This window comes from Dermacentor albipictus, chromosome 1, assembly GCF_038994185.2.
Source record: "Dermacentor albipictus isolate Rhodes 1998 colony chromosome 1, USDA_Dalb.pri_finalv2, whole genome shotgun sequence".
Lineage (NCBI taxonomy): Eukaryota > Metazoa > Arthropoda > Arachnida > Ixodida > Ixodidae > Dermacentor > Dermacentor albipictus.
The window spans coordinates 485,442,883-485,457,023 of record NC_091821.1 but is presented as its reverse complement, the minus strand read 5'-3'; the positions used below and the strand labels follow the sequence as shown (position 1 = coordinate 485,457,023).

The 14,141-nt window shown below is 48.7% G+C and overlaps 1 protein-coding gene across 4 annotated transcripts in view; it reads left to right on the top strand.

The window, feature by feature from the left end:
- Positions 1-14,141, top strand: part of LOC135912575 (juvenile hormone acid O-methyltransferase-like) — a 100,168-nt gene that overhangs the window by 70,906 nt on the left and 15,121 nt on the right. For 3 of the 4 annotated variants that reach the window (XM_065445079.1, XM_065445073.1, XM_065445086.1), the window contains exon 4: positions 8,741-8,897. In XM_065445079.1, coding sequence (XP_065301151.1) covers positions 8,741-8,897 — 157 coding nt within the window. Of the gene's footprint in view, positions 1-3,213; positions 3,629-8,740; positions 8,898-14,141 lie in introns of those variants that run through there. The other variant, XM_065445095.1, reaches the window with a different exon arrangement.

The following is a 14,141-nucleotide window of genomic DNA, read 5'->3' as shown; positions in this document are numbered from 1 at the left end:
AATAAATGTCGGGCCCCTCAGTTAACCCCTTCTCGTTCATACTGTATGAATGAAATTTGGCCGTTCCCCATAGCGTGTTCTCTGTTACAGGCAATCAGACTTTGCTCCTTCTCCTCAAATATAACTGCTGGGCTCACATTCTTCTGGAAGGCATGAACAATTCAGTTCGTCTGTAAAATATTGGGCTCTTGACGCCGAAATACCGGCGCCATCTATACGTACCACCGATGCAAAGACCCTCACAGACAAACTTTGCAAGAATATTGCACCACAACTTCTTCCGACACATGTTGCTTACCTCCGCCGTCTCTTGGAAATTTACGGCGGCATTTTTCACCTGGGCGGCCACCCTTTCGCCCAGCCATCCGTGATCACCAATCGTATTTAGACCGTAGACACCAATCCTATACACCGCCAGCCGTACCGCGTTTCACATGCTGAATGGCAAGTGATACAGCGAGAAGTCGATAAGATGTTGACTAAAAGTGCTATCGAACCACCTTACAGTCCGTGGGCGTCCCATGCTGTCCTTGTCAAGAATAACGACGGCACTTGGCACCTTCGTGCGGCTTACAGACACCTCAACAAAATCATACGCAAGCATGCCTACCCCTTGAAGCATATTGATGACTTCTTAAACTAATTGCAGGGAGCCAAGTAGTTTTCATCGATAGAACCGATCAGGCTGATGGAAAATCTCGATAGACGGCATGGAGCATGAGAAAACTGCCTTCGTGAAACCTGACAGCCTCCACCAATTCAAGGTTAGGCCATTCGGCCTTTGTAACGCCCCGACATTCTTCGGAAGAATGATGGACTCCTTACTTCGCGGATATATGTGGTCCACATGATTGTGTTACCTAGACGATTTCATAGTCTTTTCACCAACTTTCACGAGTTATCTAGCGCGTGTGCTGGCTATTGTTGCTGTTTTCCGACGCGCCGGCCTGGAAATTGAACTCGTACAAATGCTACTTTGGACGACGTCAAATTACCGTTCTTGGCCATCAAGTTAGTGCCGCTTGCGTTCATCCAAACACTGACAAGACTCGGGCTGTCCAGACCTTTCCTGTTTCGTCTTTCGTCGCAAACGCAAACGTAAGAAGTTTCGTGCGGCAATGCTTGTGTTTCCGTCGTTTTATGAAGAATTTCCTCGAAACCACTCGCCCACTCACCGACTTACATAAGAAGGACGTTGCTTTCACATGGGGCCTTGCTCAAACCAAAGCCTTCTCTGCCCTCGCACACTTGCTCACGGTCCCCCATTGCTGGCTCATTATGATCCATCTGCTGCCACTGAAATTCACACGGATGCCAGTGGCCATCAAGTTGGGGCTCTACTTGCTCAATGGCAGGGCAACTTAGAGCGCGTCATTGCATATACCAGCAGCCCCTTGTCACTAGCCGAAAGTAATTTGTCATTTAGAAATTGCGAGTGTCTGCGTTAGTTTCGGCAGTCGCCAAATTCCGCCCCTACTTGTACGGCCGCATTTTCCGAGGTTATCGATCACCAAGCCTTGTGCAGGCTCTGCTCATTTAACGACCCCACTGGAAGATTGGGTAGATGGGCGCTACGACTGAAGGCATAATCGTTTGCTGTTTTACACAAGTCAGGACGATTGCACAAGGACGCCAACGGCCTTTCCCATCATGCTGTCGACCACCCTGAATATGATGCGCATCACATACACTCCAGCATTATGACCATTTCTGATCTGCACGACCTCCGCACTCAACAACAGAGTGATGACTGCTTACGGGCTCTCATCGATCGTTTCCTTTCCGGACATCGAAACCCACGCAGCGCATGTTCGCGCTTTGCGAGGGCGTCCTCTACCGTCGCAGTTTACTCCCTGAAGGACCAGAATTTTCACTCGTGCCACACCATCTCTTGACATCAGTTGCTCAGCAGTTCCGTGATGCCTCTACTGAGGCCACCTCAGTGTTTCGTGTACTTACGAACGCGTATGGCACCCCTTCTATTCACCAGACATGTACCACTCTGTGCACCACTACGCTGCAACCTGTGCGCTCTGTCAGCGCCGCAAAAAAAAACCTGCTGTGTGTCCCGCAGGATGCCGTTACCCCATCGATGTGCCCTTTGAAACATTCTTTAGCGTCGCTGTGGAAGTTCTCTGTCCGTTTCCAATGTTGAAATATGACAAAAATGGGTCGTTGTCAGGCTGATTACACGAACCGCTATGTGATCACGGGAGCTTTGCGTACAAGCTGTGCAGCTGAGGTGGCAGTTTTCATTTTGCATTACGTCATCCTCCCTTACGGCGCACCCCGGCAACTCCTTACTGATTGCGGCCGCACCTTCTTTGTTCCCAGTAGTTGAAGGCCTGCTCCGCTCCTGTTTTGTCGAGCACAAGCTTTCCACCGCCTACAACCTGCAGACAAACAGACTGGCATAACGGCTCAATCACACGTTGACCGAAATGCTGTCTATGCGCGTTTCTAACGACCATAGTGATTGGGACAGCGCGTTACCCTTCGTGACCTTCGCCTATAAGTCGTCCCGCCACGAGACCACTGGATTTTCGCCCTGTTACCTTCTGTTCAGCCGCTACCCCTCCTTGCCCTTTGACACACTGCTGCCTTCCTCGACGAACACTCCCACTAAATATGCTCAATAAATCTTCGCCCGGGCCCGACAGATTGCCAGCTCCATGCTCACTGAGTCACAGGCCACGCAGATCCGGTCTAGGATAGTTGATATCGGGACGTTCGATTTTCTCTTGGCTCCGTTGTCCTACTATGGACACCATGTCCCCTCGTCGGCCTGTCTGCAAAGCTGCCGCCGCAATACGCATGGCCCTACACTATATTGCGTCAGCTTGGCGATGTGAACGACAACATCCCTCCGCTCAGATCGCTAGTCCACGCGGACGTTGTGCATGTGTCCCCGGCTGAAGCCTCACTTTCCCGCAAGTTCACCTCATTTATAGCTAGTGCCGTAGCGACACCTTTACAGGCGGGGGTTATGTTACTGCGCAACCATGAGTGGCGCCAGTGAGAAGAAGACGATTTGAGGTGTAGAGGTGGAACCACTCTCGGCAGCGTTCTTTTTATGCATCTTTGTCTTTGTCTCTTTATGCATATTTGTCTTTATGCATCTTTGTCTTTTTATGCTTTGTCTTACAATGAACATTTTAAATACATCTTTATATGCGACTTCTCCAACGTTAAAATATTTCGGTTCATTCTCAGTTTAAGCAACGCATGTGGAACTCTCCTAAAGATGCTAAACCAACCAGACTGCTCCCAGAAAAGTCACGACGTCACGTCATGACCCATGCCTCACCGAGAAATACGCACCATGCCCACGACAAAAGGTGGCTCGAAGCGAGAGCCAAGGCCCAGGGGAGGACTTGCCGGTTCCTTGAAGAGGCGGTCTACACAGATGCAGCTGCATACCATGGCAGAAGAGCCAAAGCCGTCGTTGTGACTATACCGTAGCCCCAAGAATGGTGGAGACGGTGCTGTCCAGTTCGCGCCTTTCGGACGAGATGATGTAGGTCGAGAGGGTAGTCGCAGCGAAGACGACGTATAGATTGCACTAAAGAAGTAACCACTCCTGCAAATCAAGTCATGCAGTATGCTCATTAAAGAGTTTTTTTTTCCATCTCTTCGTGGACTCCAGGTCATGGGCTCCGGACCTGTAACACGCCCTATAATTACCCTTGTCGCACCTGTGACCCACAGTGCCATCCTCAAGAGCACGAACATATTTCATTCGAATGTTGAGGACACAAATAACAAGGAGAAATTATTTAAATGTTGACACGAAGGGGAATTAAGAAGAAAGATACACAGAAGTCCAGGAACCATGGGTAAAGCGCCAACACTGGTGCACTATCGCTGAGCGACGTGGTGCTTATTGATCTCCTGTGATTCAGCAATTACGTTGCTCATGCCAACCTTTTGAGCCGCCGTAGGTAGGACCGTGAGCAGAGCCGCGCCATTACGAGGTTTTTGGTGGGGTCCCAAGAACCCATGGTGCCGACGACAACTGCGTGATACTGCAGGGCAAGGTGGAGAAGGGCTAACTCATAATTGCTGGTCTTGGCGTGACGTAGTTCGGTGTACGCCTGCAGGTGCTTTTCAAAAGGAGAGCAGACATCCAAGATGACTGCCTTCTCGCCACGCACCAGCATGATGTCAGGGCGAACGTTGGTGTCTCTGACTGCCCAGTTCTCGTATGAATTGGTGAACCGATCCCGCCACGACTTACTGTGATGCGACACGATGTAGCGTCTAGCTGTACAAAACGCACTCTTTGCCATGTCGTGACACAGGACGTGCGGTAGCGTCTCCCTCGCATAACCGCACACCTTGTATCGCTGATCTTGTTCGGCCGTCATCCATATGCAGGCTCCGTTGAGGCGGAGGAGGTTCAGCCAGGCTTTATTGGTGCAGAGTGGCGGGGTCGTCGGACACGCACTGCACGACCTTGCCCTGATTGGGTTTCTCACGGATTGCGAAATCCCGGGAGGCCGACTGCCAGCTCGGAGTGCGCGGGCGACCCACCTGCGATGTTTCGGATTGATGGTGCCGTAACCGCAGGTGATACGAACTTTCTCCTGGTTGATCTCCCACAGCATGTCCAGGCGGAGTGAGGTTTTCCATGCCTCAGTCAATATTGAGCGAAGCTGTGGCGCAGGCGCGCTGAAGTAAGTCCCCCTTGGTAGGCCCGATGAGGTAGCTCTCCGCGTTCTGAAACTCCGCCAGCCGGCAAAGATTATTGGAGACCATCTCGCCAAGGCGCTCGGTCGCCATGTCACACAGCTCAACATCTCCGGTAGTGGGTAGTTTGAAAGCGTTATGCGGCAAATATCCCTTAGCTCGGCAGCACGAGGCATTGCTGCCGCTCCCGAGTGAGGCGATGGATGTTCGCTCAAGAGGCCGACCCACGTCTGCCATGTCTACGTTTGCACCGCCCTCACTTTGACGGCGTTCCAAGCGCTTGCGTATCTAGCTTCCATTCCTTTCGATCTCCCGTATTCGCGGTGCCGTCGAAAGGCAAAGGCAACGCGTGTTTAGTTTCCTTCGGCTCCCAGGGGCGGCGTTTCGTCGTCCCCTCGAATGTGCATCAAAAACCAGAACGGCAAGTTGCTGTTCTCCCTTTTGAATTTTACTTCTCCTCGGTCGTCGTAATTAGTAGGCCTCGTATAGTGCGGGCTCCTGAGGAGCAACGTGCCTACGATGAGCGGTGTCCTGAATGGGCTCGGCGTTTTGTGCACAATCTTCACCGGTGGTGTTTGCCGCCCGATGGCGACGATTGTATACGCGGTTCTTTTCCTGCCGTCGCTCTTCGACGCCGCATACACGAATACGTTGCAATTAATGAATTGACAGCAACGGTAATACAAGATTGTGTGTCTGTACCTATCGTCACGGTGACCACCGATCGAGACAGCATATGTTTTCGTATTTTTGTTTACAATGCTTTCAACTGAGTATCGTGTGCTAAACGGCTTCGCTTGTAATCCAGCTTCACAGTGTGGAATGGCTCAATATTTTTTCCATGCAGGTGCACTGCACATTTTCGGAGGCTTTATAGCCGCCCCAAACAACCTTGCATGCACCGTCAATACCAGGATAGCACGACGGCGCAAAATCTCCTTGAGAGTCCCTACAATTGCTGTCGCAATAAATCTCGTCTAGGTCAAACGCTAATAATCGGGACCTACACATTTCCGGGGTAGCTGAGGGGTGCTGTACAAGAATCACGCTAGAAAAGTAGCAACGCACTGTCGAATGTAGAAATAAATATACAAGTCAGTGGTTCATCGAATAGGCCAATCAGTTCTGCGAACATCTGCAGGGTGGACGAAGCATTAAGAGAAGGACGTCGCCAACTCGGACGCAGCACTAAGAGAAAAAACACTAATACAACTCAGGGGTTTCTCATATATAAAATCTGCAATGTTCAAGAAAACATTTCGTGCGCTTCGAATCAGTCTTCGTTCTCACGCCTCCTCAATGCTAGTCTCCTGCTCACGTGAGATACTACAGCTACCGCCTAGAAAAACGTTGGTATCTGGTTCGTTCCGAGACCCGCGACCAATGTTTAACTGTGAATCGTTATTTCCGATACAATGAAAGGGACCAATGAACAAATATTGATATAGATCATCATGCATTTTATAGGCTAGAATTACAGAATGCACCGACCTCACCGACAATTTCAACTTACTAGATGGTTAGTTGACAAATGTGCGCCAGCAATGCTTCGTTTTTTTTTTTTGTAAGTGAAAGAACCTTGTTTTTGTTACAAGCTGTTTAAACTTATGGTGCTTGGCTGGCAGCTCGCGTTATGTGCCTGTTTGCTAAGGTGCCTGGCTGCTGCACACTTCCATATATGAAGTTTTAGGGCTGCAGATATACTCATATTCTTCAAAGAAGGGATAAACAAACATAGATGGAAAACAATTTTCTTGTAGTCCAATATTACATTTCGCAGCTAATTCAAGGAAATAGTTCGTTATACAGACATTGAGGTGAAATGTAAACTGCAGCTGCACATGTAAATTTTTTTCTGCAATTGAGACAGGAACCGCTCGAAGAATGCAGAATAAGGCGGCAAAAAAGAAATAAGGAGAGACATTAAAGACTGCTTGCGTGTGGGAATGCGAAAGCTATATGATCGCTTAGGTGAAATGCTTTCCATTGGTGTTTTCGACTTGCATCACAGTTCTTTTTCATGAATCGGCATGTGTTTGCGTATTATCGACCTATTATCGATTCCTCCATTTCTTTGTGTTAAATTGCAAATGTGAGCTGTATGTACTCTTTCGAGTTACTTTGTACTTTAATTACCCCCTTTACTCCATGCCCTGTCAAGGGGCCTGTAAAGTATTTGCAATAAATAAATACGTTCGCAACAGGCTGGAAACATTCGAAACATTTTGCTACAGAACGACGAATTTTATTTTATGCCTAATTGCAGGTCTGTAGTAACTATGTCTTTTTTTGTGTTGCCTTGCTTTGCATTCTCAGGCGGGCTTTCGTGGCCGCCCGCGTGTCATAGCTGCAGGTGAGGTAGTCGCTTCAGAGTGCGTCGAAGCAGACACATCACTTATGAAATCCAAAGAGCAAGTTACGCGCAGGAGGCAGCGATGTGACGTGTGTATTCACGCACGCAATAGGCACACCTCATTTTATACTCATAATTTGGAGTGGAGAGTGCATCGAAGTAGACACAGCACTGATGAAATCTGAAGAGCAGGAGACACGTGGGAGGCTGCCACGCAGGCATTGACATGACATGCGCAGTAACGCATGCAGTAGGAACAACTTTAGTCAACTGTAACCATGGAGCCACTGTGGCGTCGGGGAAGCGTGCTGTGGAACCCGGAAGGCATGGTTTCGATTGCCACCGAGACGGAAATTTACCTGATTTTCTTTTCGAAGAGATTAATTTATTTGTTTAAAGAAACCTGCCTGACAAAGATGACGACAATCCGAGCATTGCTAACTTGTTTTCAGTCTTCACGCTATCGGCTATTTTTGGTACCATCTTTCGGTCACGTCGCCGACGACAACGCTGAATTTTTTAGCAATGGCCATATAATGCTTTCGCATTATTAAAATACGTTTGACTGTGCTGCCTTGGACATCCTGCACCAGGTTAACCTGGTGCACCGTTTGGCCGCGACTAATTGAAATCGAAACGGTAAAGACGTATGGCATTGCTTTAGATGTAATGCCCCAAGTTATGAGAACTTTTCAATTGCTGATGTGGGCCAAGCGGTAGAGAAGCTTTGGTGGATCATGCGCATATAGGGGAATCAACGATACGCGCACCTTACATAATGCTTACATAATACTTTATGGCAGTGTTAAAATGCATTGCACGTAAACATAACGTTCATGACGCAAATTCAGGGCAGGTTTATGAAAGTATAACGCTACTGACGCGAATGTGTTGTAATGTAATGCGATATAATGTAATACATGGAATAAGACCTCCCCAATGTAGCACACTGCAAAAAAAATTTTTGATATAGGGACTGCGTCTCTGTTAGAGGAAGTCGAACGCACACGCCCTGGTCTCATTTGACCGCTTACCTCTTCACAGAAGGCTTCTTCTGCTGCCGGCTTTTTGTTTACTGGTTAGTAGCGCATGTCCAGTTGTCTCATTTATGAACCACTCGGCGAACGAGGCAGCAATACCAAATAGACAAGACAAGTAAAACATTTTAATACCTTAGAATGTGCTACATCTCGCCTACGTGCTGGCGCTGAGATGATCGTGTGGAATTCGAAGCAGGTAGATTTGCCTTCTTCTTCAACCACTCTAATAAATGCCGTGCATTTTAAGGAGTAAAATAATAATCTGTTTTAAAAGAGCGATTCGCTGGTGTAAATTGTTCTTGTTTCGCAGCAAAAAAATATTATTTCATGGATGAAAGTATAACAATGTCGATATGTCCGATAAAACTGGCGTGCTATTTTCTTTGTACCTCAGGGTGCTAAGATTGCTTTTAGCCCACAACTCTTTCACGCAGTATAACCTGCTACTGAATCGTATAGAGGAATTATCTTTGCGATCAAACTACACATGACATAATATCGCTATATAACCAAAATCTGTAACATTGCACAGCTAAGAATGTTCGGGAGATTAATACTTAGGATACTCCTGACAGCTGAAGCCCATTACTTTTTAAAATGTCTGTAGCCATACGTCAGCAGCGGGTTCCCCTGACGACATTTGTGGCGTTTTACGCAGGTGTTTGAAAATGCTGTGCCGAAGACACACGATATTGCCGACGTGGGTATGCTGAAATCGTATGTGCAGAACCTGGTATCCTCAGCTGGTATGGCCCTTATCACGCTGGACGTCTGGCAACGCAAATCTTCATTTTTGGACACGGAAAATGCTGTGGGTAAGTTGGTCACACATCCGCACTTTTATCTTGGATACTTGCCTTACACTGCGTTGTGACTCCGGATCTCGGTATTTAGACACCTAACTGTAAATCAAGTTCAAATAGAGTATTCCTACTTCCACATATACATAATGTTTCTTTATGACTTGCTGTGTATATAAGTTGTGAAAGGAGTCCCTTCCTGCTTCTATATTGTGATGTAAATAATTAACTGCCTGCCGATTGTTGTCATCCTAATTGCACAGTAGTAGTAGTGCTTCATGTTGAGTAACGTCGCTGCTTTTCCTAACTTTATACATATCGCAGCAGCACTGCGCGACTGAGGCAGAAAAAGAGGAAGCAGCGTGTGCGCGCGTTGGCTCGCCGGTTACTCTGCGCCGGCTGGGCCTTGCCTGTGGCTTCCTCCTAGGCCTCGTTTCACCCTGTCCATAAACATCTTTCGTAGCATCTTTGGTCGAGGTGCGGGATAAATATAGGACGATCCTGGGATGACCCAGCTCAACCAACTGCCCGACGAAGTAGACTCTTGGCCGGTTTACGGCCACAAGCAGCGGACATGGCCGATTCCGGAGAAGGCAATGACGACCCCACGTGCGGCGAAATAGACAGCAATAACGCAGGGCAGGCTGGCTAGTGGACACCGCTGCGAGCGCCACCTACCTTTCCGGGGAAGGCGGATGAAGACGTCGACAACTGCCTGAAACACTGCAAAACAGTATGTCACCACAACCACTGGAGCACTACGGAGCAGTTGGATAACGTGTTTTTTTTTTTTCTTGAAGGAACCGCGCTCACCTGGTTTGAAAACCATGAGTGTTCTGACAATCTGGGATAATTTTGTAGAAGAATTCACCGCGTGCTTCGGGTACCCGATCTCTAAGAAAAAGAAGGGTGAGCGGACGCATTCTCGACGGGCTCAGTTACCCGGCGAAACTTGTACAACGTACATAGACGCTGTTTTGAAATTAGCGCCACCATAGCAGACGAAGACAAAGTAAAATATCTGCTTAAGGAAATCACTGAAGATGTTTATAATTGTCTTATAGTGACGAAAAATCTTAGTACTCGGTCTGATTTGAATGAACCCTGCCGGGCATTTGAAGCGCTGAACATGAGAAGGATTTGAACAAAGTTCGGACGCTTGGACAATGTCACCACTATTGCAAGTGTGTCGTGTCAAAGGAGGGCATCTGCCCAGATCCCGAGAAGCTACGTGCTGTTACTGCGTTCCGAAAACCTACCACCATGAAAGAGCTACGCAGTTTCACCGGCCTCTGATCTTACATCCGGCGATTCGTTCGAAACATTGCGTGAATTATATCGCCTCTCAAGCAGCTCCTTGGTGGCGCTAGAGATCTCTCATCATGGTCTCCAGAGTGTGACGACGCCTTCACTACCTTGCGCCATCTTCTCACGACGCCACCCATTCTTTGCCATATCGACCCTCAAGCGCCAACCGTAATGCATACCGATGCAAGCGGTGTAGGCCTTGGCGCTGTGTTGGCACAGAGTCAACCTGGCCACACAGAATACTTCGTCACATACGCATGCCGCACGTTAACCAAGGCGCAAACCAATTACAACGTTATAGAAAATGAGTGTTTGGCCATTGTGTGCGCGCTTGGCAAGTTTCGCCCACATTTATACTACCGACCTTTTGACGTAGTGACCGACCACCACGCATTATGTTGGCTGTCGACGCTCAAAGACCCATCGGGCCGCCTTACCCGCTGGGCATTGCGAATCCAAGAATATGACATCCGCGTGGTTTACCGTTCCAGGCGAAACCAGTCCGACGGGGACACAGTGTCCCAATCACCGCGTCCCCCGAAGGATAGTCAAGACTCCTACTGCGAGTGCACGTTGTCCTTTCTGGATATTGAAACTATCGCTGCTGCACAGCGTAATGATCCTTGGACTGCATTTCTGCTCGACCTTCTCTCGGATACGTCGAAAGTTCCAGCCTCACATACGCTTCGACGCCTTTTTGCGATTCGAGACCAGCTACTCTATCGACGCCAATCTGCCCCAGAGGGACGCACCTGGTTACTCGTCATTCCGAGAATCTTGCGATCGGAGCTCTGCTTCTCGTTCCAGGTCAACCCTCAGTGTGGCCACGCGGGAGTCTTCAAGACCTACGAAAGACTTCGACACCGCTATTACTGGCGGCTTATGTAGAATTTCATTGGAAACTGAGTGCCACCGCCGCAAAGTCCCACCGCAAAAGTCCGCCTGTGAATTCCACCCTTTACAATGCCCATTCCGACTCTTCTATCGCGTGGGCGTAGCTCTCTACGGGCAACTTCCGTTGGCTCCTACCAGCAGCAGGTCGATAATCGTTGCGGTAGACCACTTAACACATTATGCGGAGACTGCTGCTCTACCAAATTCTGCAGAGCAAGAGGCCGCCAATGTCATACTTCGTCGTTTTCTCCTTCGTCATGGAGGTCCACGTGAACGTTTGAGCGACAAAGGCCGGGCCTCATTATCAGAAGTCATCGAACAACTGCTTGCTGAATGCGCAATTGTTCATCGTAAATGAGTTGCTCTGTGGCTATGGTGCTGAACTGCTGAGCACGAGGTCGCGGGATCGAATCCCGGCCACGGCGGCCGCATTTCGATGGGGCGAAATGCAAAAACACCCGTGGTATTTAGCTTAGGCTGCACGTTAAACAACCCCAGGCGGTCGAAATTTCCGGAGTCCTCCACTACGGCGTGCCTCATAATCAGAATGTGGTTTTGGCACGTAGAATCCCACAATTTAATTTTTAATCGTAAATGAACTGCTTATCACCCACAGACTAACGGTACCACGGAGCGCTTTAATTGAACTCTTGGCGGCATGTTCGCCATGTATGTATCGCGTGATCACTTTAATTGGGACCTAGTTCTTCCGTTTGTCCCCTACGCCTACAACACCGCGACTCAGGCCACTACCGGATTCTCACCCTTTTACATTCTTTAAGCGCGTCATCCTTCGCACATAATCGACACCATTCTGCCCTACCGGCCGGGCCCATGCGAATGCCTGCCGATCTTGGAAGCCGCTAGACACGCCGAAGAATGTCGCCACTTGGCCCGCCGATTCACCTCGGATGACCAGAACCGTTCAAAAGCCGTTCACGACGCCAAGAACTCGACTCCCACCTTTCTCCGGGGCGCTGTAGTCTGGTCGTTTGTGCCACACCGCACGCCTGCGCTCGCTTCAAAACTCCTTCCGAAGTACGACGGGCCATACCGCGTTCTCGAGAGATCACCCGTTAATTACCTGGCAGAGCAGCTAACGCCGCAATCCGACATGCGACGTCGTAACCGCGAAGTAGATTACGTTCAGCGTCTCAAGCCGTATCACCATTCTATCGTCCTTTCAGAAAACTAAGTCACCAGGATGGCTCCTTTATTTCCCCGGGGACAATGTAAGGAAGATAACGAACGTGAGCGCAGAGTCAGCAGCATCGGCAGCATCAAGCGCGCAGTAGAGGCTCGAGCTAGGGGACTGTGCTCGATGCATCCTAGAACCGGCAGTCGCTACGAACCTCAATAAATCTCCTTTATATTAGTCTGTTTTCTTCGGATTGGAACGCTAGCTTTCGTGGTGTTGGAGGAGAAATGTTATGCGAATTTGGGGTCTGTTCTCTTTAAGTTGTGATAGGGGACGAGGCATTTTGAAGTGAATTTACTGCACTTGAACGCACAACGCATGACGTTATTTTAGGAATTGATTTCTTGCGTGAGTGGGGTGCAAGCAACATTGGATTGTCGCACTGGCGCGATTTCTCTGCGTCGCGACGCGCGAACTTATATGACAGATAACACCAGTGATGCCAGGGACGTTCTCTCCTGGTCCCAAAATGTGTTTTTGCCCACTCACACTGCAATACTTGTACCTGTCACCGATTCTATCCCTCAAACGGGTTCTCGTTGCCGTTTAGCCGAGCCCGATTATAACAACTCGCTCAAGAAACATGTAATAGTCCCTGGTCACCACTAATGGTTGGACTCTTTATTGGACAGTGAACACTTCAGCCCAATCGATAACGTTGCCTCTAGGACTTAAACTGGCAAATTTTGACGAACAAGCTATTGTCAGGGTAGGAACGGTCGAAATGTCAACTGCCGGAAAGAAATCCGACCCCGATAGCAGCCATGATAGTTGTGCTGACTTTAAGCACATGATTTAGCAGTGTCTATTGAAAGAGTGCTTGCTCGCTATGCCAAAGTGTTTGAGGTTGCTGGAGGTAAACGAGAGTCCTATACACCACCAGCGTCTCGTATGCAACGCCGCATCCATACAGGGCAAGCGACGCCAGTTAGTCAGAAGCTTTATCGCGTTTCACCTTCAGAGAGAAAAGTCATCACCGATCAAGTCGAAGAAATTTTACAGAAAGGAGCCATCCAGGAATCGTGTAGCCCCTGGGCAGCTCCTGTGATACTAGTCAGCAAAAAAGACAACACATGGAGGTTCTGTGTGGACAATGGCCGCCCAAACACCGTCACAAAGAAAGAGGTGCACCCCCTACCACGAATAGGTGACTCCGTCGACTGCCTGCACTCCGCGACGTAATTATCTTCTGTTGATGTACGGTAACGATATTGGCAGATTACGATGTCTTCACCATGATCATCAGCCTGGCTACGCCCACTGCATGGCAAAGACCTCTCCCATACTTCTCCAACTATCACGGTCATGTGATAATTGTGACCATGTTTTCCCTGCCAATTTCTTAATATCATTCGTCCTCATAACTTTTTGCCAGCTCCTGCTACGCATCCCTTCTATTGGAATCCAGTCCGTAACCATCAATGACCATCGGTTATCTTCCGTCCTCATTCCATGCCCTGCCCATGCCCATTTCTTGTTGTTGATTTCAACTAAGATGTCATTAACTCGCGTTTATTCCCCCACCCAATCTCCTCTCTTCTTATCCCCCCCCCCCTTAACGTTACACCCAACATTATTCTTTCCATTGCTCGTTGCGTCGTCCTAAATTAAGTAAAAGCCTTTTCGCAAGCCACCAGGTTTCTGCCCCGCAGGTGAGTAAAGGTGAGGCACAGCTGTTATGCACTTTTCTCTTGAGGGATAATGGTAACCCGCTGTTCATGATCTGTGAATGCTTGCCAAACGCACCCCAGCCCATTTTTATTCTTCTGTTTATTTCAGTCTCAGTATTTGTCACTACCTGCCCTAAGTAGGTGTATTCCGTCACCACTTCCATGCCACGCTACCTGTCGTAAACTGAT